Source organism: Haliaeetus albicilla, chromosome 4 (assembly GCF_947461875.1).
Source record: "Haliaeetus albicilla chromosome 4, bHalAlb1.1, whole genome shotgun sequence".
Classification (NCBI taxonomy): Eukaryota; Metazoa; Chordata; class Aves; order Accipitriformes; family Accipitridae; genus Haliaeetus; species Haliaeetus albicilla.
This window is the reverse complement of record NC_091486.1, coordinates 2,271,258-2,295,420: the sequence shown is the minus strand read 5'-3', so window position 1 is coordinate 2,295,420 and position 24,163 is coordinate 2,271,258. Positions and strand designations below refer to the sequence as shown.

The window sequence follows — 24,163 nt, the reverse complement described above, 5'->3', positions numbered from 1 at the left end:
TCGCTGGAATTGAGCACACCGCAGTACATGATCTGCTGCCGAGACACTGGATAAAATACCCAATATGCTTCTCCTCTGGCTGCTTTCTGAAAGGGACCAGGCCCAGTGATTGTGAAAATTGTGAAGACTGTAATTGTGTACATGTTAAAAAAATTTCTTCAGCCCACACCCACAGTTTAAGCCGCAACCAGAGATGAAAACACCTGATTCTGGGTGGATTTGCACCAAACTGTGAATACTCTGCACACGGAGGATGAGTTGCTTTCAGTGAGTGGCATTGCACCACCCTGTCATCCCACTTGATGTGCCTTTTGCCAGGTGCAAAATAAGCCTTCATATGACACCACTATTTTTTTTTTAAATCTAAATTAATGAGAGGGCAGGGACTGCAGAGTTTAAATCTCGGTGCAGCATCGAAGGGGTTATACCGATAAGCCAGCCGCTCCACGTGGAACAAAGCTGGCATTTCAGGGGGAAGACAATGGATTGTATTTTCTGTGTTCATTTTAGTCATCCATTTGGCATTGAGACTGAGGTCACCCACCCAATCGTGCACTGCAGCATCTCTGTTCTAGCTAGCAAGGAGAAGCAAAACAAAGAGGAGCTGAGTCGGCAGGAATCGGATAGCAATCATGTATGGAAAAGTGCTCCGTTAAATGGCTTTTAGATAACGTTGTTGCAGTCCATTTCAGGACACTGTTTAAAATCCTTCTGAATAAGCATTTTCTCTGACACACATCTTAGCACTTTGCATGGCCACTGGTCACACTCAATTCCCGTTTCACATCCCAAACAATAATTACTAGCTTGGCCTGGTTTTGTGGCTGAATGATATGATTTGCAATGCAAGCATTCAAACACCAGCCAAAAGGATGTAGCGACTGCTATCCGTCTGTAAATATTTTCTCTAGCAACAGCTTCATTTCCTTTGAAACATTAAAAAGGTTGTAGTTCTAACATGCATGCATATGCAGGCACGCGTCTTAAAAAATGTACAGCAGGCACGCACATACACACGTCTCGGTTTAGCCTGAGTTTTGCGCCATGCAAAGGAGAGGCTCAGTTTGTCACCCTGTCCTGTTTTCTGGGGAAACGTGCTTTAATTACGTTACCAACAACCCGGAAAACCTGCGTTCTCTGTCGTGTGGCTTTATCCCCAGAGAGGCGGCGCTCCGAGCTCCTCCGCCTCGCCAGCCGAAAGCGCAGACAGCCAAGGACGAGGTGCAATCCTTCTGGCTGTGCAACTGCTGCTGGTTGAGAGCATGCAACGGGCTCCGAAGCAGCGCTTTAGCATTTTATTCCTTGCTTTATTCTGAAATGAACGAGGCGTGAGCCGGTACGGGACTGCTCCAACACCATCCTTTTCGAAGCGGGTATCTCGGTGCTGGCTGGGTGCAGCTGCACACACAGAGAAGTGCCCCGAGGTAGGGGATGCCTCGAGACTTTCCGTGAACTCCGGCGGGCAACCAACATCAGAGGCACCCCTCCGGATGCAGGAGGGTTTGGGATGCGGCTTTCACACACAACCGTAACCATCAGACATAACTGTACACTAGGCCAGAAAGCGATGGGGACTTTGGAAGTTGTATCAGCTGGTATCTCCAAGCCCTCACAGCTGGTTTCTTAAAAAAGCTATTAAAGATGCAGCAGGTCTTCTTCACGCTCCCTGCATCTAACATCATTTCACTCTTGTCTGGGTTCAGCCAAAGCGAGCCAGTCTGCCTTCAGTCCCCTGTCACTGAGGCAGTAAATAATTCAGCGTGAACTTCTGTTACCCTTGTCTTGTAACAGAAGCGGAGATGTTAAGAGTTGGTTGGAAAGGGGAAAATTTTGTTGTATGGGAAAACCTGCGTTGTTGACCTTCCATTTAATTTAGCATCGGAACAAAACCTTGCACTGCGGGACTGGGAGGGAAACAGACCCATCCACGTCCCGGCCCGCCATACCCCTGCCTGCCATGGCTCAGGAGCAAAGCAACAACTTGTCCAAGTGTCCAGCTCCCAGCAAGCTCACCGGGCAGCCGAGGAGTTCCAGATTCAGGTACCTGAGCTTGCACGACAGTGCTTTTTCCTCCCCTGAAAAGCCATCAGTGAGATTGATTAATTTCAGACCAGTATCCACTACAAAGAGGCCTTCAGAAGTGAAGACAGTCACACCAGTTTGGTGAAAATCAGACCTGTGAAGCCTGTGGCACCACTTATCCTCCTAAAGACCCTACACACGCCATGGGACCAGGTGGGACCTCACAGGCTACAGCAACACGCAGAGACCCCATACCCCGTCTTTACATGATCATCGGTCCGGTGAGTGATGGAAAGCATTCCCAGCAGAGCTCTCACCCTGCACTTCTCCAGCTGCCCAAGATGTGGACATGGATGCAGGCGACTCTTTCACTCGGGAAACACAGAAGAGTCCCTAAATTTAAAACAAAAGCAAAAAGACGCCCTTGCGTCTGCGGAGTACCAGCGAGGGGAGCTCTGTGCTGCCGGGACCTTCGACCGCGGTGAGATGTCGATAAAGAGCGAGCTGGTGAGATTACAAAACGTGAGATTAGAAAATGTGCTTTAAAACGCAAGGTCTGGAAAAGGTGTTTCCAGTGACTGCACGACTCCCATTCTTGCAAATTCTTCCCCTCCCCCTGCCGTGCTGGGAGACAAATGTTATTAATCAGTCCTGTAAATTGAAATCCATATTTTTCTCATGAGTTCTGAAACCCATTTAAGGCCTCTAAACAGCTTCTATCAGCTGAAAAAATTAAATTAATTTTATTCCTCTTGCCTAACCATCCTTGGGAGTTCTTTGTCAAGAGCCTTTGGTGGAAAAACAATGGAAACTTGTGCGGCATTTCTGTGCGAAGCCTGCGTGGAAACACACCGAGCTTTTCTCCTGCCGCGGGTACAATGGCCGGCATTGTCCCACGGCTGTCGTTTGGAGCGACGAGCCAGCTGAGGTCTGAGGAGCCGACTGAACTACAGCCCCTCCATTCCACGCGCTGGTAACTCTTCCAGGGAGGAAAAAAAAAAAAAAGAGAGAGAGAGAAAGATCTTTTTGCAATTAATAATAACAGTCCACAAAAGTTACAAAATGTCCCTGTCCTAAAAAGTGATTCTGAGGCTTCTGTCCCAGCTATGGTTTTTACAGGCAGTTTAAAGCTGACAGATAGGCACGCAGATACACATCCAGTCTAGCCTCCTGTCTCTGTCTGAGTTCGGAAAGTGCTGCTTTACACTGAGATATAAGCCTTATTAAATATTGACTCATTCCCTACCATTATTTTCTGCTCCATTATCTCAGTTTCATTAGCATTTACAATTCTTCGCCTTTCTGGGAATTCAGAAGTTGTGTTTTGTCTGCCTGCCTTCCTGCCAATAAATCATGAACGAGCTCCCGGCCGGGGTGCATCATACCAGAAAATAACACTCATGTTACATTTGCTTGCGAGTGAGATGGCGTGAGACCGAACACGGAGATCCCACGTCTTGCTCCGGTGTGTCGCCGTCACGGGTTCTTCTCACCACCCTGGTCTGGAAGGACACGTGCCGGGGGCTGGAGCCTCCGGACGCTGGCGAGGGCTGCGGAGCGCACGGGATGCTCGATGCCCTCCAGGCCCAGGTGTACCTCTTCACAGTCCGGTGCTCTTCTAGAGGATCCTCCGCCTCAGCCTTTGCACCCTGTTTTAAAGTACAACGCTCAAATTTATTTGCAAAGTGCTGGGAGGAGGTGGGAGGGAGGGGGACGGAGGAGGCAGGGTGGGTAGGTCGTGTGCCGGCCGGGGTCCTCGTGCTGGGGAGACCCCCCCCACGTCCCTTTGGCTCAGCTTTTTTGGCTTGCTATTTGCTTTCATTTGGGCGAGTTTGCAGGCTCTGAGCCGCCTGCCAGCGCCCAGATCCTGCTCAGCAGCAAACCTCCCGTGCGCTGCGCAAGCATCTCCCGCTCAGCGCACGTCCTGGGAGCTTCTCTGATGCGCGCAGATACGGGCTGAGTGAGGATCACGAATCTGTATCCTCTCGTTTTCAGTGCTTGGAAAATTTTAGCCTTAAACTGCATTGATTTCTTCCAGAAGTATAACAGATGAGCGAGCACCCTGTGTTTGTAAGTGCCTCTCTGGGGGACATGTTTTAAAAGCAGACGCTCTCTGTACTCCATCCCACAGAACAAATGCTCGTGCTGTTTTCTGTAACTGATTTTTTTTTTTCTCCAAACTGCAGCAAATCATTCAGACTAGCTGTCCGGAGAAGAATAATTATCTGAGCTTTGCTAAAAATAAACTGAACTGGCTCCTCAGCAGCCCGTGGTGCCAGGCAGGTTTGCACTCGACCGAGGAGAACAATCCCAGTTTTGCTGAAACAGCACGGTCTTCCCTCTAAAAATTAACAGGATCCTGCACTGCCCCTGCCTGCCAAGATCCGGGGGTCGTGATGGAGAAGGGTGGAGCGGGGTGGCCCCCAGCACCCCTCCTCTGCTTCTTGCTGGGAGGCAAAGGGAGCCAGGATCACTGGAGGTGTTTTCCTGGGAGCCATTCCAGCTCTGATCTGGGGCTGGAGTGCTGCTGGTCTGTGCCAGACTATAGAGAGGGGAAAGTGGGGGTCCCACGCGCATCTTTCCCCCAGGTCCAACTCATCCGTATGGTCCCACCGAGGGCACCTGGGCGATGTGTTCCCTCAAATGCCGCTCTCAACCTCTGCAGCTACAGGGTGTTTGCGAAGGTGGAAGGTGCTATGAGACAGAGTCCAAGCAGGACTGATGGAAAAGCTGCTGCAATAATCAGAAGACCTCCGTCGTGGTCTTGTGGTCCTGCAGCCGCTCTTCTTACCAGGCTTCCCTCTGCAGGAGAGGGGAAGGGGGGAGGCTGTGCCACCGACCGCTCACCCCTTCCCTTGCATAGGGGAAAAAGAAGCAAAAAGGAGGAGAAAAAAAAAAAAAAAAAGACCACTCTGCCGTGGGCTGCCCACCAGGCTCCCCGCTGGCTTTAACAGTCGGCAGCATCACGGACCAGGACCGGGATGAGGCACGAGCCTTTAAGGACGGCGTTGGGCTCCGGGTCCCTGCCTGAAGGAACAAGATAACGCCTGTGGTCCAAGCCCTGCCCTTGAGTCAGCCAGGTGGGACAGGCTGGCTCCGCAGCTCTGCCTTCCACCTCCTGAGCGGGCAGAAAACCAGGCGGGGGCCCCACGGAGAAATGAGTTTGGGGGCCTTACTTCACCTCTCAGAAATCCAGGTCAGTAAACAGGCAGTGGCAGAAACAGGGCTGTTTGCCATTAGTGCAGCTTTTCTGCTAAACGCATCTGCTTAAGCTTCCTCTGAAAATCACGCTCTCCAGACTAGAGAGAGCTCTTGAGCTGCCCTCGCACGCGTGGCCCTCGCTTAGCGATTAAACCTACCGATTTTTAAGGAAGAAATCAAAAGTCAGAAGAAAGACGCAAAATCATCATGCTAAATATTTCCACGTGGTACTTCTCCGCAAAGCGGAGGAAAAAAGCAACATCTTGTAGGTACCGTCAGGGTCGCACTTAACCCTCTCGCGTGTTGCTGTGTGCTGTCAGACGCGGTGCTGGGTTCGCACGCAGCCTGGCTTCAGGCTCGTCGGTCCAGTACCACGGGCTGGGAGTTGTCCCCACGCCTTGGAAAGGAGCAGCAAGGCTGCAAGGATCGGTTGGTCTTGGATTAAGCGGGCGTAACTCTATGCACCCTCCTGTAGAAGATCTGGATGTGATATTTAGTGCTTGCTGCTGGTAGAGGAGTAGTCCTGAGCAGAAACCGGGGGCTGATCTCATCACTATTGCCATCACAGTACGCTTTGATGAAGCTGCATCTGATCTACACAAACAAGGGTTGGAAGTAAGGCTAAGGACGTCAGCACAGTTAAACCAGAGCGTAGCTGCTGCAAGTAAATCAGATTCGAAGTTAGTAATTTAATTTCTAGCAGAGAGGGAAAAATCAGAGGGCTAATAAGATATGAACCTAATAACTCGGTGTACCGGGACCGAGCATTTCCATCTGTTATCGCAAGCCCAGATCTCAGCACAAGATGCAGCAACAGCAATTGCGCAATGAGGATGTGGACACAGGCATGAAAACAGAGAGCAGAAGACAGGCAGACAGGCCCACCTATGTGGCAGAAGGTAGGATCAAAGCCGACGAGGCTTTATGTGCTGACGTACAGGTGGTTGTAGAAAAGATGTCGATACGGCGATGGGTAAGGTCCTTCAGAATGACTGCGAACTCTTCAGGTTCCAGGTGGTTTTTAGATTTGTATTTAATTAATTCTCAAACATAATACGTGCTGTTCTAAGATAACGTACAGTAACACTAAGGCTAACAGGCCTGACCATTATTTTGCAACTTATTTCTACGATCTGTTGAGGCTAGATAAGGCAGGTTTCTGGTACTTGTAGGAAATTGCTATAAATAAAAAACTAATAGGCCCTGAAGCAGATAGCAGATACGCTGTACTAGGTAAAGCAGGATGAACCAAAGTGAAACTGCCTCTTCTTTAACAGTGGATGTGCATGAGGATAAAGACTGTCAAGTATTTATTCCCCATCATCAGGAAATCCCTGCAGAAGATGATTTTCCTTGAGAAGACTGTTTTCAGAAAGCAGCCTTTTTTTTTTTTTTTTTTGCATTAATAACAGAAAAAGTCCTCTGTAGTCTCCTAGGCAAGGTCAACCGTTCATGTGCTGCAATCGATAATCTCAAGTGTACACTACTCAGCTCTTGCAATGAAGTTTATGGTTGCACTACATCTTTATTATGAATGAATACTGCCTTTGCCACTGCTGAGCTAGGATCTAGCTATTTATTAAAGCCTGACGCTGACCCTCCAGTTTTAAGAACGTTATATCAGGTCACCTGGACCTTCACTGAAATGTCAGCTCAAGATCTGTCTAAAATGCTGAGCATTGGGGGAAAATGAGGGTTCATAAAACAAGCTTCTTTTCCCTTCAGAGTTTCTTCCATAGATAGATAAGTAGGCACGGGTTCAGGGGAATTTAAGAAAGACTCGGCCCCAAACTTCCAGCTTTGTTTTAATGTGGAGATTTTGGTGACAAACAGAGGTACCAGTTAGCTTCAGTAAAGGCTGAGAAGTATTTGTCTTGTTCTCCAGTGAAATTCCACACGCGCTCGTGGCACGGAGCCCTTGCAGAACTGGTATGGCCATCAACCCCAGTGCAGACAATGACTTCCCGGGCGGCATCACCTAGTGTGAATCGTACCTGGGATGAGCTCTGTAAATTACGCATTGTGTAGCTGGTTATTTAGTTTAAATAAATAAATGTAAAACCAAAGGTCTTGTTTATTAATTTTTATCCCAGAATAATTCCTTTAGCTTAAGCGTCAGCCAGCTAAGTAGCTTTTTTGTTTAGCAATGCTGCCACACTAATTTTGACATTTGCAAATGTCGACATCCCAGTTACAGACGACAACAAATTGCTCAAAAATCATCTCATTCTCTTAAAAGAATTGTTTTCCTTTGCACTACTGCATTGATGTTAAGCAGTCACCAATTGTATGGATGGTTAGTTTCATTAAAAATTTTGCAAGTCTGGTTTTGAACTGAAGATGCCTTATAGCACGATTTAGAGCTGCCTTTGGCTTCTTGCCTAAATGTAAGCCAAAGAAGCCAGTTTGCCCTGCAATTATCCTAACCTTTCCCAGGTATGTGTGGCTAGCAGCGGCTCCCAGTCCCTGAACGTCTCCCTTCGTCCAGAGGGACTTAAAAATGCTGAGATGATTTCCCCTTGATTCAGAATACTAAGACTCCCGAGTGCTTCCACGGTGGGAGTTACTCACTGGGAAAATGCTGGGACTCCTCATATTGGAGTAAGTTTGTCATCGTAGGTAATTAACAGCGACACTCAGGTTTATTTGTAAAGCTGTGTCATGTTGCCTTTGCTGTATGCAATATAAAGCAAGTAACACTTCCCCTATGCCACACAACTGTTGTGTCTGGGATGCTTAAGCGCCACGTTTTCTGCTGGGTTTGAAAGGGAGCTGAGGATAACAGCGGCTGATTGCTGATTTGCGGTGCTCAGCCCCACGCACCCAGGACCCTTTTGGGGTGTCAGGGAGGTCCTGCTCCGCAACACGAGCCCCGGGGAGTGGCGAACGCTCCGCATGGCTGGCGATCCGCTGCTGGGAGAGTGAAGGATCCTTGGTTAGAGACTGTCTTCAGCACCCTGTACCCTGACCCTCATCTGTTATCTGCGATAGTCTAATGCTCCCTTATCTCGCAGCAGTGTTGTGAAGCTTAATTAACTAATTAATCTTTCAAAGAATTGTGATAGTCTTAGATAAAAGACATGAAGCAAAGTATCTAGTACTATTTCCTTCACTATCGACAATAACATTGTTATTAATCCCCAAGAACTGTCTAGGGTTTTAAAACTTTGTTTATTAAGGATGCCGCAAGAATTTTAGGCTTTTAACAAAGCAGTTGTACGAAATCCTGACCTGTCCCTGGGACAGCACCCTCCCCAGTGCCCGTGGAGTGGGAATCTACACCTTCAGCAGCGCTCGGGGTCCCGGGCCAAGTCCTGCGCTGGCTGATGCTCCGTGGGTGAGGTGCCCCGGTGGAGTGTAAGCCAGGACAGGGTGTGTCACTCACCGTCCCAGTCGTGAACGTATTACGTCTTTTTTTAATTAGAATGAGTGCATTTAATTAGTAGTGGGTTTAAAGCACGCACAGAGAAAAGCTTACTGTCGCTTCCTTGGGTTTTGACTGCAGGATTGCGTGTGTTGCAGCACATGACTCCCAGCGCGTTGCTTCTGTGGCAGCTTCATAAGCTGTGCCTCTAGCACAATTGTCATCTGAGGTAATGTAAATTAAGAAATGGTCATTTTCTAAACAATCATGCTTATCTTCTTGCTTCCCCCCCCCAATTAATCTCCATGTGGATAGTTACTATCTCCCACCATGCAAAGCCAGAAATGCTCCCACATCCCAGCAAAAATTTACAGCTCTGGCCAAATCCCATTGCAGAGCGAGCTGGTACGTTTACCGCCGGGTAACAGTGTTAGTAAATCATCGTGTAGCTTGATTCATGAGATTTACTGAATTTCCTGAACTAGCTGGCAGCAAGAGGCAGAACTTCATAGATAATCACTGAAAGCCTTTAATGATGTTGGCAATTTTATCCGTAATGGTGAGCCACCACAACGCAGAGCACCAAAGCGGTGCACGCACGCGTCCCTGCGCTGGGATGCCAAAGCATGGATGGACCGAAGGCAGCGGTGACCAGGAGGAGAAACAGCAGCAGAAATGTCGTCACGGAGGTGAAAACTGAGCGAAAATCGCTCTTCCCTAGAAGGATAACTGAAGGTTAATATAAGACAGTGGGATATGGATTGGCAGCGGGTGACAGGAAGGGAATTAGGTCTTGGACTGGAGAATAAAAGGAATGTAAGCGCAATACAGCACAGTCACCCAAATGGGTCAATAGCATCTCAAGCTGAGCTGCGGAATTTTCTTCGAACCGGAGGGAGGTACCGAGGTACCGCGCCGCTGGGGCTGGCGTTTCCAACACGGCCCAGATGAAAACATTCGTGGGGTCTGGGTGGGACCACCACGATGCTTAAACACCGTGTTGGAGAGAACTTGCAGGCAACGGTAAAGAAATGGAAAATAACAGCTGAAGAGCAGGCGGTTTTGGTAACGCTTGGGAGGACGATCTGCCCGATTAGACCGAGGCGGCGTTGTCCCGATTACGGATTTGTTTGGGTGGTGTCACCCTGAAACTAGGGAGATTTATCGTCCCCTCGTTCCGATTTCAGTAAATCAAGATGCGGGCCGTGAGGGGTGGCGAGCGGCTCCCCGAAATCCCCTCAGTGTGGGTGAACGCTTCCCCCTTGACTCGAAGCCGACAGAGTCAGGGTCTCCACCAGCCCAGCTACCCACACCGCTTCAGCTCTCTGGAGACAACACACCCCAGCCCCCCCCAACCCCACCAGGCTCCCACCCGGGGGTCGCCGGTGGCAGCCTGGATGGGGAAGGCCGCAGAAGCTGTGAGGTAAAATGGACGCCGAGGGGTCGCCCCCGATTCCCGCCCACGCCCCCGAGGGTCCGCAGCCGGCCCCTTCCCTCGTCTTCACCCCTCCCCGCCCCGTCCCCCGGACGGGCGGCGGGACTACGAGTCCCAGCGAGCCCCGGGCCCGGGGGTAGAGGGGGAGGGCGGAGCGGGGCTTTGTGCGGGGCGGCATGCGGGGGAGCCGCCGCCGGAGGAGCCGGAGCCGGAGCCGTAACGAGCCCGCCCCGGGGGGAGGGCGAGGGCGGCGAGCCATGACGGGCGGCGGCGCGGCGTTCCGCCGTCGGTGCTAGAGGGCGACCGCGGGGCGCGGAGCCCGCGCCTGGCTGGGCGGCGGGGAGCGCGGAGGCAGCGCGGAGGGGCCGCCGCCGCCGCCGCCGCTGCCGCCGCCATGGGTAACGCGGGGAGCGTGGACTCGCAGCAGACGGAGTTCAGGGCTCACAGCGTGCCCCTCAAGCTGCCCATGCCCGAGCCCGGTGAGCTGGAGGAGCGCTTCGCCGTCGTTCTGGTGAGTACCGGCCCCCATTGTCTGTGGGGAGAGGGTCGGCTCGGGCCGCCCGCGGGCCTTCCGAGGAGGGGCCGAGGAGGAGTTGCCGGGGGTCCCCGCGCCTGGCCCGGGGGTGTGCGTGGGGTGGTGGGCGGCTGGGAACCGGGGAAAAGTTACGAGACGGGGCCGGGAGCTTGCCCCCCCCCCCCCCCAGCGGCGGCGGCGGCGGCGGCCGCCCCAGCCCCGTCCGGGGGCCGGCGGCACAGGTGGGCTCGGCTCGGCGGGGCGGTGCCGCCCGCCACCTCACGGCCCGGCCGGGGGCAAAGCGTGTGTGCCGGCTGCGGCTCTTTGTCTCCGGAGCCCCCCCCTCCCTTAAAGAGCCGCCTTCCTCCGAGCCGAGGCGGTTCCCCCCAGGCCGGGCTCTGGTCCCTCCTCGCGGGCGAACCTGTGAGGAAGCGGCGGCGGGAGAGAAAAAACCCGCGGCGGTTCGCTGGCGGTACCGGCCCGTCGGCGGAGAAGGAGCGGGCGGGCCGGTTGAGGGAACCGGCGGCCGCGGGGGAGACTCGGTGGGGCCTCGCTTCGGCCTGGCGGCTTCCAAGGAGCCCGGGCGGGAGAGGGGCCCGCGCCCTTCGGCCGGCTGCGGGGCGGTGGGGCCCTCTGCCCCCCCCTCGCTCCGGGACACCCCGGTCCTACCGACCCCTCGTCCCCGGCACGCGTGTGTGAGGTTCAGCCGGGGCTGGTTGTGGGCTGCCGGCGTTTCTGTCGGGCTCTTGTTTTTTTCTTTCGCTCTTCCCCCCCCCCCCCACCTGAGTAGGGCGACGGACTCGGCGTTTGGGATCGCCTTCCCAGGGGAACTTCCCAGGGAAGGGCTGTGCTTCCCTTGGTGCCGCATGGGAGCGTTTGGGGCGAACGTCCCGTTCTCTTTCGGGTATCAAAGTCGTGCGAGTAGGTTATCGGGACCCACCTATTCTTCTGCGTCCTGCTTACTTCTGGTCAGCGTTTACGTGAAAAGCAGGAGCTGGGGGAGGAGGACGACGAATAAAACCCATGTGCGTGCCGTGCCCTGCGTTCCCCGAAATGCCATGTGAAACCCAGCGAGGCAAGCTGTTGCGAGAGTAATTCCCGTGTCAGATGCTAGAGCCACCCCCCTGGTATTTGAAATACTCCCGGTGCTGAGTGAGGATTCACAAACTGGTGTGTGTTGGGGATTATTTCTGGTTAGACCCAATTAGATTATCATGTCTAAGAAAAGAATAAGCCTATTCAGCCAGGAACCCCCACTGATGAGCCAAATGGCGAGTGAGATGTTACGATTATTAGGCACAGTGGAAAAAGCCTGATCTCGCATTGCTCTTGTCAGGGAAACCCGTGGTCGTTTTACAGATGGGAGATGCCCCCACAAGCAGCACATGGCTCAGAATCAGGTCCTGATTCATCTTAACCTACCAAAAGGGTGCCTGGCTTAATTTATGTGCGTGGTCTGTGGGAGAAAATTAGTGGTTTTGAGTTAGAACCGATTGATTAGATCAGTAAAAGGAAGAGTCATCATTTGGGAAAACAGGGCGCGTTAGATACGTGTAACGTAAATACGGGAGATAACAGGACCACGGCTGTAATTTCTTGAGGTACTTGAAAGGAGTAGATGGCATCTGTTTTTGGAAGATGGACTTAAACTAAGGGTCAGAGGACGAGTGCTGTAGCTTTGCTGGAGGGAGTAGCAGGCCGTGCAGATGCATATCTGTACAAATGGGGTGTTGGATGGTCTGCTCCCATTGGGAGGAGCTGCAAGACGGGGCCCAAATGCCACTGCTGGAAGAGCCAAAAATCGCCTTCAGCCTGTTCTTGGAGCCAGCTGGGGATGGCTGGTATTTGTTGCAGCTTCCAGGAAATATCTGACCAGTTTATGAAAGAATAAACTTCTAGGCTGTTATTATTTTGTTTTCTCTGTGGCTCTGAGGGGAAGATGACTGTGCCACTGGTCAAACTCCAGAATGGGGTAGGCAGTAGAACAGCAGGGATTAATGAGATAGGAATGGCGGTCGGGGGAAAAAAAAAGATGAGGAGTATTTTCTGTAGGGAGAGAGGATTAGTCAGGAGATGAGAGTATGAAGAAGGAGATGCTGAAGGTTATAGGACTAAATCTCACCTTCTTTGCACGCTGTCTTAAGAAATTAGCCTGGCACAAGCATTGCTCGCACACTGGGAGAGCCCTGGTGAGGTCCTGAAGGGCTTTGCTGACAGTAGCAATTTTCATACTGCTAATGAAGTTTTCAAGACTGTTTTTAACATTGATGAACATGCAGCTCAGTTGAGTCACAGCTGCGTGTAGGTAAACAGTCATCACGCTAAGCGGTTCATTTCTGCATGTAAGGAATGGGGCCATGCGGGAGAGGAAGGTTGCTCCTGTGCAACCTCACAAAAGTATTTTGAAGTTTTATTCTTTTCTCCTTGTGCAGAACCAGTGAGCACAGTGAGCTGAGGCCCTCTAAAACACGTGTGTGTCTATGAGGAGAGTGCGGGTTGGCCACATTTTAACCACAAGTGCCGTTATGTTGGCTGCTTTATTTTTGCCGCTTTGAACATACTCTCCTGATCTTCTCTAGGAGCTCTGTGGTCTCTTCGGCAAGAGGGTGGATGAGCAGCGGTGCGCCTGGAGGTGATGCATATGTGCGCTAGCTTGCATCGGCTGGGATGTTAGCAGCCTTAGTCTTGAGGAAGGTCTCTGGTGAAGTAGTTTGTCCACTTCAAGCATGCAGAGTCACCTTACTGCCTCCTTGGTTAGCCTTGCTCTTTGAGGTTTGAGGTGCATAAATTGCAGGAGATGATGGGAGGTGCTCCAGGTCACACTTTTTTGGTGAAGTTCTCAAATCTAACTGTGCTAATAAGCTCCTCCAGTCTGTAACAGTGCCATTGGCATTACTGAGGATGCGCTGAGCACGCGTGCGGCGGTGCCTGACCGAGGTGAAGGACAGCGATGCCAGGCCTGGCTGCGTTACACCTCTTGGTCTGCTGGGCAAATAACACGAGAGGGTTTTCCCTGTGGCTCTGTGTCTCCTGGTACTGTTTTTGGAACTGGTGTAGTAAATGTGCTTCCCTGGCTTGTTTGTTGCATTGAGATTTGTACTCGTCTCTGCTGATGAGCACCGGGGTCTGTCTCTGTGTTTCAGGAAGACATCGTATTTGATGGGATGTACTTTGAGGGGAAAAATGTGGAGGATAACCCAAGAGAGATCTAGGTTTCTGTCTGTAAGCTAAGCGTTGTTTTTTCCATCCCCTCATACTGATGTGAATTCTCCCCGTTTGGTAGGACATGTGAAATAATTCCCTTAGTTTCAGGTTTACGCAAGAGTGTAAAGTCCAGGAAAGTGGCGGTGTGTTGTTGCCACCAAGTTCCCGATTTGCCGTGAGGGGTGCTGGATAAACTGAGAGCCAGCTGCCTGCTCTGGCACTGACTTTGAGCTTGCCAGCACTGGCACAGCCCCTGGGGTGTATGTCTGCAGGAACCTCCTGCCACTGTCCCTTCCCCAACACGCTCGCTTTTCCTCCTCAGCTGTGTTGGATTTTTTTCCTGGCTTTATCATACGGACACATGGGGCAAGTGTGCATAAATCACAAATTCTGGTAACCAACCCTAGTTTATTGCATAGGAAGCCATTGTTCAGCATGTGCGAGCGCCGTTGCAAACCAAGTGCGCCGAATGCATCCGTAGACATCATGGCACCGCTATCCGATGCAGCGGGTTGTGAGTTCGGAGATCCTGGGGTAGAAGCCAGGCTTCCAGCTCCTGAGCAGGGTGGTCTCTCTCTGAACTGGTAACGGGGTTGCACGTTTGCAAATGACACGTGGTTTGGAGGAAGCAGCCAGGACAGAGTTGGCAGGGGAAATTGTTGCCTAATGAGCTGTGATTGACATAATTTGACTGCTGGATTACAAATCTGCGGTGAGGTTAGCAGGAAATATCCTCTTACCCCCACCAAGTGGTGTTTCATTTTACAAAGGAGTCTTCTGTGCCCGGTCCTGTAGGACGGAGGGAAGCGTCTGAAGGGTGAGGGGAGCGTGGAGGGAGGAGGTGTTTCTGCCGTCCCGCTCCCAGCCCTGCTGTGCTCTGTCCTTGGCTGAACGTGAGGGTACCTACCTGGAGGCAGGGCATCAGCTCTGCCTCTGTTGAATGCACGCAAGGCTTTGCCAATTGGAACTTCTTCGTCCCGCTAGAATTTCCTTCTTCACAGTGGATTTTGTCCAAGCATCGTTTTCCATACCAGTCAAGGGAGTTTTAGTGTCTATTGCTAAGGAATTTGAAAGCTCAGTGTGAAAACTCTGTAACGTTTCACAGCTGTTTTCCATTCCTCTTCCTAATCCTCTATCAAATATATTATGAATTGTTTTATAATATGTACGGTTTAGAGTCTGCAGATCATTAAAGAGCATGACATGGTTGCAGGAGGTATCTGTGAAGTAGTATTAGTTCCCTCACTTCAGAGGTGTTGGTGGGGCACTGGATTCCTTGTTGTAATTCCTAAATTTAACAGAAGTCTCGTGGCATGAATTTCAGTTGAGATCCTGTACTCTCATATCAGGCATAGTTTGTATTGGTTTTGTGGAATTTGAAGGCAATACTATGGAAGTTGAGATGCTAAATTACATTTAGGAACCACCCTCAGGAAAAGGAGATTTCTAAAATTCAGATATTGAAAAGACCTGCTGTGTTTTCTCGTTCAGACCTCATCTCTGACAGGCTTCTGCCACTGGGCTCTTTCCTCAAGGTCTAGTTTAAATGATTCAAGCAATGACACCTTTTACTTGAAGAAACAATCTAATAACTCATGTTGTTAAATACATGTATTTCTGACGGGTTGAATTCACAGAGTGAAGTAGTACTTGGTGGTGACACATCTGTCAAGCTGCCTTGTAAATCAGTAAACGGCATTTCGAAGTTTTTCTACCTAGGCATCACAGGAGAATATTTTTGTAAAACTTTTTTTTTTTTTTTTTTTTTTGAGTGCCTGGAATAGAAGGATACTGTGGTGGGTGTTTAGCTAATAGCAAGTTAGTCACATTCCTGATATTAATTTCAGATCCTGGAAACCTGGAAGACTTAAAAAATGGCTACGCTGGCGTAGAAGCATATATTTTTCTGTGTGCCATTTTTCCATACAAAATTATGTCCTTAATTTATTGGGCTGTAATGATGGAGGTATGAACCCATTCTGTCAAACTGCGTGTCACTTGTTCATAAGCTCCGAATAGCCTGAGAGAAAGTAGTAGGCTTTTTGTCAAAACACCCAGGTGAAAGGGATCGCTGTTTGATGCCCACGCAGCTGGGCTGGATCCGTGCCTCACCTCTCCCTCTCCCCAAAGGGCCTGGGCAGTCCCAGGAGGGGGCTGCTTCTGGGGGTGCTTGGCAGGGGCATCTCGGGTGGCTGCAAGAGCCTGAATCTGCAAACCCAGTTATGGTAATGACAGCAAAGAGGCTTCCTAATTGTTTTTGTGCTGCGTGCTGTATAAACCCATCATCATGTTGTATTTCCTTCCAAATTACACTGTGATTTGGTCTAAGGTGAATAGCAACAGGTCAGTCCAACAAAATGGGGTGAGAAATGTGTGCCTCTATGAACTTGGCAGGGTTGTTAACTTTTTTTTCCTGCAGGTGTGCACAGGTTTGGTGTGTTGTTTTTTTGTTTTGTTTTTTTTTTTTTGTTTTTTTTTCAGTACAGACCCTGTTTCCTACCTGCAGCTCCCGTGCCGTGCAGGGCTCCGGGGAGGACCCCGAAGCCGCTGTGCGTGGTGGCCAAAGTCTCGTGTTTCTTCTGGGGAGGGGACAGGCCTCTGCACAGCGCTTGGTGGGGTAAGGTCCTTATCCTGGCTGTGCCCGCATCTGCGGTGACCCTCGGGCTCGCGGGGAGATTGCTCCTGCGGGTGCTGAATTCCTTCTGAGAGCACGAGCTAGCAGACCCCCTGCCTTTACTCTGAACCTGCACCATCATCTTTCCTCAGGTGCACTGAAGCTTTATCAAGTATCTCTATCAACTTCTTTAACCTTTTGTGCAAGATGACGGTGTTTTTGTTTTTGTTTTTTTATTTTGTCTTCACAAGCAAGGTCATGCAAAACTTGGCCCTGAGGTGTTAAATGGTCTCTTCTGTGGTACGGTATGTAGTGGGTGACGCTTGGGAAAGAATTTGAGAGACGCAAAATGAAATTCAGAGTTTACCAGATGATCTTAAATAAAACAGTAGCTGTTGAATTGTTTTTGATTGATGATTGAATGACTTGGAGCCACTGGAGTCTGCCTTTAGGCTTTCATTTAAAAAAAAAAAAATCACTTTAGCTTTTCATGCTATGTGAAAAGCTATTAAAGTCTATCTACAGACACCCCCCCCCCCAAATCAAAACCCAGCAGAAGCACAAAGCTAAACAAACACGTTTGATATTCCCCATGTGTTTCTTCAAAAGTACATGGTGATACTTGTTATTTTTATTTTATTTTTGCATCATTCAGCAAAGATTGTAAATTATTCAGGCAACTTTTAAAGAGTCCGAATCCTTTTTAAAATAGAACAGCTGTCTGAAGGTATCCATGCTAATTATCAACCCATGTCCTTTGCTTGTATGGCTACTTAAGAGAAGGGGAGTATTTTTCCCTGCTGGGGTTTGGGTGCTGGGTGCTCCTTACAGTTGCAAAAGGGACTGGTCTGGTGCTTCATCTCGGATCAACACCACCTCTGTTTTTAACAGGGTCCGAGCAGTCTTTTGGTCTCATTTTGAGGCCTGCACCTGCTGAATAAAAGAATCCCCCCCCCCCAGTCTGTTTGAAAAGGTGGTTTACATCTGTCATCTTGGTCTGTCAGTTCCTAGCTAAGGGAATGAAAGACCCTACAGGAGTAGCTGGGTTTTTTTCTTCATTATTTGTACCTTGGAGTATATCCTGAAGTGAAACCAAGCTTTGACATTCACTTTCTGATCAATTTTGTTTGGTCATTGGGGTGTTACTAAAAGGCAAACCTAGTGCCAGTTCCAGCCTTTTCCCCAAATACATTTTTGGTCTTGAGCTTTCAGCATTTCTGCTTGTTTGTCAGTGTTGTTGCTGTTCTTCTTCCAACTCGGTAACGGAGAAGTGAGAATGAATACAGGCTGCTGTTCGTTTTTAGGAGTGGAAAATCCCTGTGACTGATTTCGGTTTTGCTTTTGCTTTTCTTTGCTGACCCAACTACTGTTCTTTCTGCAATGTGTGACTCTTGCTTTTGAGCAGCAGCTTCTTGAGTGGGTGTGAGCGGGAGGTGGCCGGGAAGGGTCTCACGGGGCAGGTTTGTGCTCCAGTGACACCATCGCTACTTATGCCCGGATGAAATGGTCCCACGTTGCCACTGATGCCCAATGCTGACTTGTAGCGTGAGGAAGTTAAATCGACCTCTTCGGTTTTGCTGCAGATTCTGCTGCCCAAGTTGTTGTTGGGATTCAGTGACGTCCCTCGGTAGAGTTTAGTGCTCGCTGATGTGCTTTGGCATGCGAGGGGACGTGTCTGGCAGATGTCGGTGAGCTGACTTGTGCCTAACCAAATGTGAAGCGTCATGTGAAAGGGCATTGTCAACTTGACTCTTTTGGAGCTCCTTTTAGATCAAGGTGCTAACAGGGTACTCCTAAATAGACTATTCTTAGATAATAGAAACTGCAAATTTGAAATTACTTGAAAAATTGCTAAGTTCTTTGTCCTGCTTATAGTTTTCAAGGGTGGTCTTCCAGGAGAGAGAGAGTGAAGCAGGCCTGGAGGTGACACCAGCATCTGCGCAGCCACCCCTGCCTCGCTTGCAGACCTCCTCCTCGGCTTGATTCGGTCGAGCAGGGAGGGCTGATGCCCGGCTCTGCCCGGAGGAAGCTGCAGAGGAGCATGTGTGTGTGCTGCCATCGTGACCTTGCACGGAGCGGGAACTGAAGAGCTCTCCACAGCACGATGAAATGAATTATGCAAAATATGCTAATGTAGCCACGCTCTTCAGCACCAGTTTATTTTTAAAGCATCTGGGCTGCCTCTTGAGTTTGAATTAAGCACATTATGATCAGGATCAAAATACTTCCAGTGCAGGAAGCCATAAAGAAAACCGCAAGAGAAGCGGTTGTTTTTCCTAGTCCCTTTTGGGTGCTGTGTCCTTGGGAGGTGTGCGTGACAGCAGAAGGCATGGCTGTTTCAGACAGGCTTTGCAGGGTGGTGGTCGCTCCCCTGGGAGCGCTTGTGGATGCAATGTGCCACGCTCCAGAGGGTTTTCTCACTGGTGAGAGAGGTAAATGCGATTTTCTTTGGTAACCAAAAGATCAGGCTTTAAAACTAGCTGAGGAGCGAAACCGTGTGTTGCCTGTTTTGAGAGGAACGGTTTAAAACACGCTTCCAGGCGGAGGCTGTGAAGCAGCCGTTCCAGCCCCTGGAAGACTTCTGCAGCGAGCAATGTGCAGCCACATTTCAGACAAACTGAGCTGAATTATTGTTTGTTTTTTTCTTTGTTTGTTTGGAAGAGTCTGTTTGGGAATTTGGTATAGGAAATAAGTGACACCAACTCATTCAGTTTGATTTAGAATTGTGTTTAAAAAAAATAAAAAATCTAGCCCAAGCCTCCAGCAGTTAGGAGCTGCAGCATCACTGGAGCCAAAGGTGCCTGCCTGCTAGTCAGGTAAAAGCCCTTTCAGCTGCTGTTGCTTAAAAAGCATTAATTTCCCATTTATCGCATCCTGCCAGTTTCAATTCTGAAGGGTCCCTGTAGTAAAACGAGCAGGTTTTTAGCGCTTGGACTTCATACGATGGCATCAGTTGAAACTGAAGGGCTGTGCTTTTACCCACGTAGCATTGGCACTGAGAAATGCTGTATTCCCAATTACTTCTGCAAGGGCTCCCAGATCCATAGGTGGCGGAAAGTGCGTGATGTGCACCCCTGTTTTAATTGAATGTTGTTTCACTTGCACTGATTATTTTGACTTTGATCATCCGTTTTGTAGTTTTAATAACTCAAGATGCACAACATTATATACAGATATATTGGAAAATATAAGCATTAATTTGTCCCAGGCGTTGTCTCTTCCTAAAATAACGTCTTACTGCCTTTCGCAAGTGTTTCATTGCATAAAGACTTGGATAATGTATAACTTGCCCATACTCTGTTATAACTAACATACTGTAGAAATTGGACGTGTGTTCGTTTTCAATTTACCATGGGATCTCTAACATAACGAGTGTTTGTCTTCTGTAACTGTGCAGCGTTAAACATATATTTGGGGAGGATATTCATAAAGCAGCATAATAGTCGTATTGTATTGGAAATGAATGGTCTTCAGATGAGCACTGTGTGATGCGTGGACCTCCAGGACTCTGCATTGCAACTCTTGAGAGCAACTGTGTGGTCACGAGCTGGAAACATGCCCAACTGCTTCCCAACTGAAGCACTGGAGAGGCAAGTGGGGACACCTCTGCACGGGCACCCTCCGGCCGTTTGCCCTGGGAACTGTCCTGCGATGTGCTCGGACTGCTTGGGTGAAAGCAGCCTGGTGTGTGCCCCAGAGAAAACTCCCATGTCAGGGGGATCCTCGGGAGAACCCCTAGCAGATGTGAGCTCTCTTGTCATGTTGCCTGAACAACACAGAGAGAGCAGTGTTAACTGTGGCCTCCTGCCCTTTCAGAAATCATACCCTGGTCCAGCGGGCAGAAGTGCTTGGTGGTGGCAGCAGGAGCCCACAGAGCTGCCCTTGCCTTCTCCGATGTTTGTGGTCTGTTCTGACCGCTCTCCTCCATGCTGGGTGTTGGCTAAGGGCAGAAGTTGCTCCTGGACAGAAGGTCCTTGGGGCTTCCAGAAGCATGTGAAGAAGCCTTAGGTTTTTTAGTGTGTGTTTAGGTGTTGTGGGAGATGCCCTAAAACACAAGAATTAGTGTGGGGGGGTTGTGTTTGTTTGTTTTTTGTTTTTGTTTTTTTTTTAAATATACATTATTTGGCCAGAAGTCATTTTACTATAAAAGGACTTGGGATGAATATAGATTGTACATCTGTTACTTGTTTGTCTGCAAAATGAGCCTACAGTTGAGGCCAAAAGCGAAGAATAGAGGGTTGCACAAATTGGCAAAGTTTCTGAAGTCTTTCAGAAGCCAGTAATTAAAATGAAGAAGCAAATTGTTCAATCCAGAAATTCTGGTTGTTCATCCATCTAATGCTCTGGCATGTCCCTCTACTGACTCCTTTCATCCTGCTTTCCATCTCATAAGAGAGACAAACGAATTAACATGCGTCTACCTCCGGCGGTTTTGAAGCCAGCTGTTCCGGCAGAGGTAGGTGGCACCGTTATCGAAAGGGTCTGTGAAGTGATGGAGGTAGCTTGGCGGAGTTTATACAGCAGTTTTCTGACAAACGTTTCCAATAACTTACTGTGTTTGGGAGTGCTTCAAAGGGCTTTCTGCCCAGCTCTGTGAGCCTTGCAGAAGATCAAATAAATTAACTATCACAAATATTTAACTTAAAGCGTGGTCAAATAGGAGCTTTGATGTTGCATGCGTGTATGAGAGCCTCTGTGTATCTGTACATTCTCACAGATATATTAGGTCAATGTTGTATTTGTCTCTTCTCTCAGACATAATAACACTAATACTGCAAATCTAAATAATTGTGTTCCACTGTCATAGGCAGGCATGTTACCTGGTGTCAAACTGAAATATGGTGTACAGACTTTTACTGCGGAACTGATGGTAAGCAAATCATTGCATGGTGCAGTCATACTTTTGAGGATTGTGGCGTTGGTTGGTATGCCACCCCTACAAAAGGCATTGGCTCGTAGGTTATCTTTCATAGTGTTTGCCTAAGGTGTTGCTTGATGGCCAGCAACACTCTTCAGGTAGACTGAATAACTCAATTTGACGTAGTGATAATTATTAAAGTGTGCTGTGGATTGATCCAGGAAGCGTTTGGTAATAATTTTAATCCTTTTGCGATAGCATCTAGCTTACAGGTAACTGACAAATTGTTGTGAATCTTGTTCTCTGAAATTGCAGCTTCTTAAAATAGTCTCAGAGTTGTCATGTCTCCTCAGTGATCCTCTCCCGGCGCACAGGGAAGTGGCAGTGTGTGAAAACACAGTTCTGCTCCGTGTCAGAGCTTCAAGTACAAATGCCTGTTCTCTTGATCATGTAAATGAATAGCTAAGTGTGGCAAATGTACAATATTCTTTTTGGTAAATAAAACAAGAACTTTTGTACTTTATGGCATTTTTTAGTCCATGAATCTTTCACAAGCCTCACAGTGCTGCACGGGAAGACAGGGAGTGAGAGTTACACTCGTTACCTCTCGAAAAAGGAAGCCTGCATTGCTGTGAGCCCCCCAAAACTGAGCAACAGAACAGAGATTAGAAATAATGTCTCCCAACTTCCCAGCACTTGCCGTAACCCCTGGGAAAAGAAAATGGGGATGTTGGCTGCCTCCCCCTGTGAACATGTGTTTGACACATTGGGAAGCCTGCTGTGTCTCTCTCCCGCTAGTGTGTGGATCTGGGACCTGGCAGCTGGCATTTGGCTCTTTGAAGTCACCTTTGCAGAACCATGTCAGCTTCCCTTTAAAGTCTTTCATTTGTCTAGCTCAGTTACACAGAAGCTGAAGAGCAGCATTTTAGTTTGTTTATTTTCTGGTGTTTCAGGGCATCTTTTCTCTTTGATGTATTTAAAAAAAAAAAATCTCATTTTGTACTGGTTTTGGCTGGGACAGAGTTAATGGCTTTGTTTGCTTCTCCCCTACATTTTCTCTTGTATTCTGGAGGTGAGATGAAGTTTTAGTCCCTCTTTGTGTATGCACATGTATGAATTGAAACATGGGGTTTTTTTGTTTTTTTTTTTGTTTTTTTTTTTTTTGATGACCACAAGGCTTGTTTCCAAAGATAGTTGGCCTGTGAGTCCAAATGAAGGTGGGAGAGATTATATTCATCCACAGATGCTGCAGTCTGAAAAAGCTGGTTGGCACTGCAGTCTGTTCAGCACACTCTGCCAAGTGCTATGGCACCAGTGCCACACAGAAGACTTCTCTTTTGGAGAAGTAAAGGCAGTATCAGAGCTGTGGTGGAGCTCGTTTCAGGAGAGAAAATGAGGGTGAAGGGAGGTCGTGAGGGTCTGAAGAATCATCTTGACTTCAAAACTAATTCTATGTTTTCTATCAGTGGAAGAAAGACATTTCTTCTTTAATGTAGAGATGTGTGAGCAGATGAATGATGTACACAAAACATTGGGGGAAAATGCTTTTTTCTTTTTCTTTTTTTTTTAAAATCCTTTTATATGAGAACCTGTAGTACCTAGTATGGATAGTCAACAGTGTTTTCCCTGTGCATGTTTACTGTGCTGAATGCATTCATGAAAAGTAAGAGATTCAGCTGACTCGGATCAAATGGCAAAAGAATGGGAGAAGAGGAATTTAGGAAGCTAAGTCTCAGACTTTGTACAGATTAAAATTAAATGACCTTTCAGATCAGCACACATGAACGTTTATATGATCAGGTATGTGACTGATGACCTTTCCTCCTAAGTGAGTTATGTCTCTCGCACACAGCGAGTCTGCAAAAGCTCTGTACAGCAAATTGTTGGTACCATACCGTATCGTTACCACAGTTGACCAGCTCTCTGTTTGTAGGCCATTGCTTGGTATGTGAGCAACAGAGATGTTTCCCAGAAATAAAGCTGTGCATATGCCTGTAAATGCAGACTGTTGTTCAGACCAGAAGGCAGGTGGGCTTTCTCTGTACTAGAGAAGGATTTTGGCAGAAGATTAAGTACTTCAATTAGAATATAAAAGAATTTGTGTGAGAGTTCATATGAGCTGAGTCCTTCCGTGTTCAGCAGCAGCAGGATCCTTCATCAGCAAGCGTGATGCAAATGAATTCGCCGTTTCAGAGAGCAGGGCAGGAAAACCAGCTCGCAGTTTTCACGTGCTGATACTGCTCCTGCATCCTCAGATACTGCAGTAATTACAGAGGGCAGTCAGTGCATCGTGAGCACGCTGGATTTTCAGTTAAGATGAGGAACTCAGATACCTATAAACATGAGTGAGGCAAAAATTGATTAAGCATGAAATTCTTCTCTGGCAGTGAATTTTTGGTTGGCTTGGAGACAAAAGGTTGCACAACTGAAAGGGAAAAGTACTTTTACTTAGAAAGCTCAAAGCTATTGTTTGTTTGGTTTTGCTAATGTTTATTTTATGTCTGATGGTGAATCTTTGTTAACGGTGAATTATCCCTTCTGTTTAGCAAGTGAAGTGAAAACTATCCAGATGCACTTGTAAGGCATTCAGTAAATTGTTAAAACCAGATCCCTTTTAGGTGCTCTGAGGAAGTGGTGATTCTTGAGGTGCGATAGCCCGTGTAGACCAGAGTATTACTTGCGTTTCCAGTACAAAGCGCGGTTCTTGTATTGAAACAACCCAGGCAGTATACATAAACAAGCATATAGATGCATTGAAACAGAAAAAAGAATACCTGTTGTAGTATTTTTAAGATTAACCTACAAAATTATTTGGGTTAATTCTCCAAATTGCTACTGCTGTGCCATAAAGGTATTCCACAGAAAAGACATGTAAGGAGAAAACCACCTCCTCATAACACAGAAAAAATCCCTATTCAGAAATGGTGGGTTTAGGAATGACTTGTTAAGAA

At 48.5% G+C, this 24,163-nt stretch overlaps 1 protein-coding gene across 12 annotated transcripts in view; it reads left to right on the top strand.

Annotated features, from left to right (window-relative positions):
* Nucleotides 1–10,227: 10,227 nt before the first annotated feature.
* The window catches only part of FMNL2 (formin like 2), a 153,619-nt gene continuing 139,683 nt past the window's right edge, over nucleotides 10,228–24,163 (top strand). For 5 of the 12 annotated variants that reach the window (XM_069780633.1, XM_069780628.1, XM_069780632.1 and 2 more), the window contains exon 1: nucleotides 10,229–10,533. In XM_069780633.1, the coding sequence (XP_069636734.1) occupies nucleotides 10,417–10,533 (117 nt within the window). In that variant the 5' untranslated portion in view covers nucleotides 10,229–10,416. Of the gene's footprint in view, nucleotides 10,534–24,163 lie in introns of all 12 variants that reach the window. The other 7 variants (XM_069780640.1, XM_069780638.1, XM_069780639.1 and 4 more) reach the window with 3 other exon arrangements.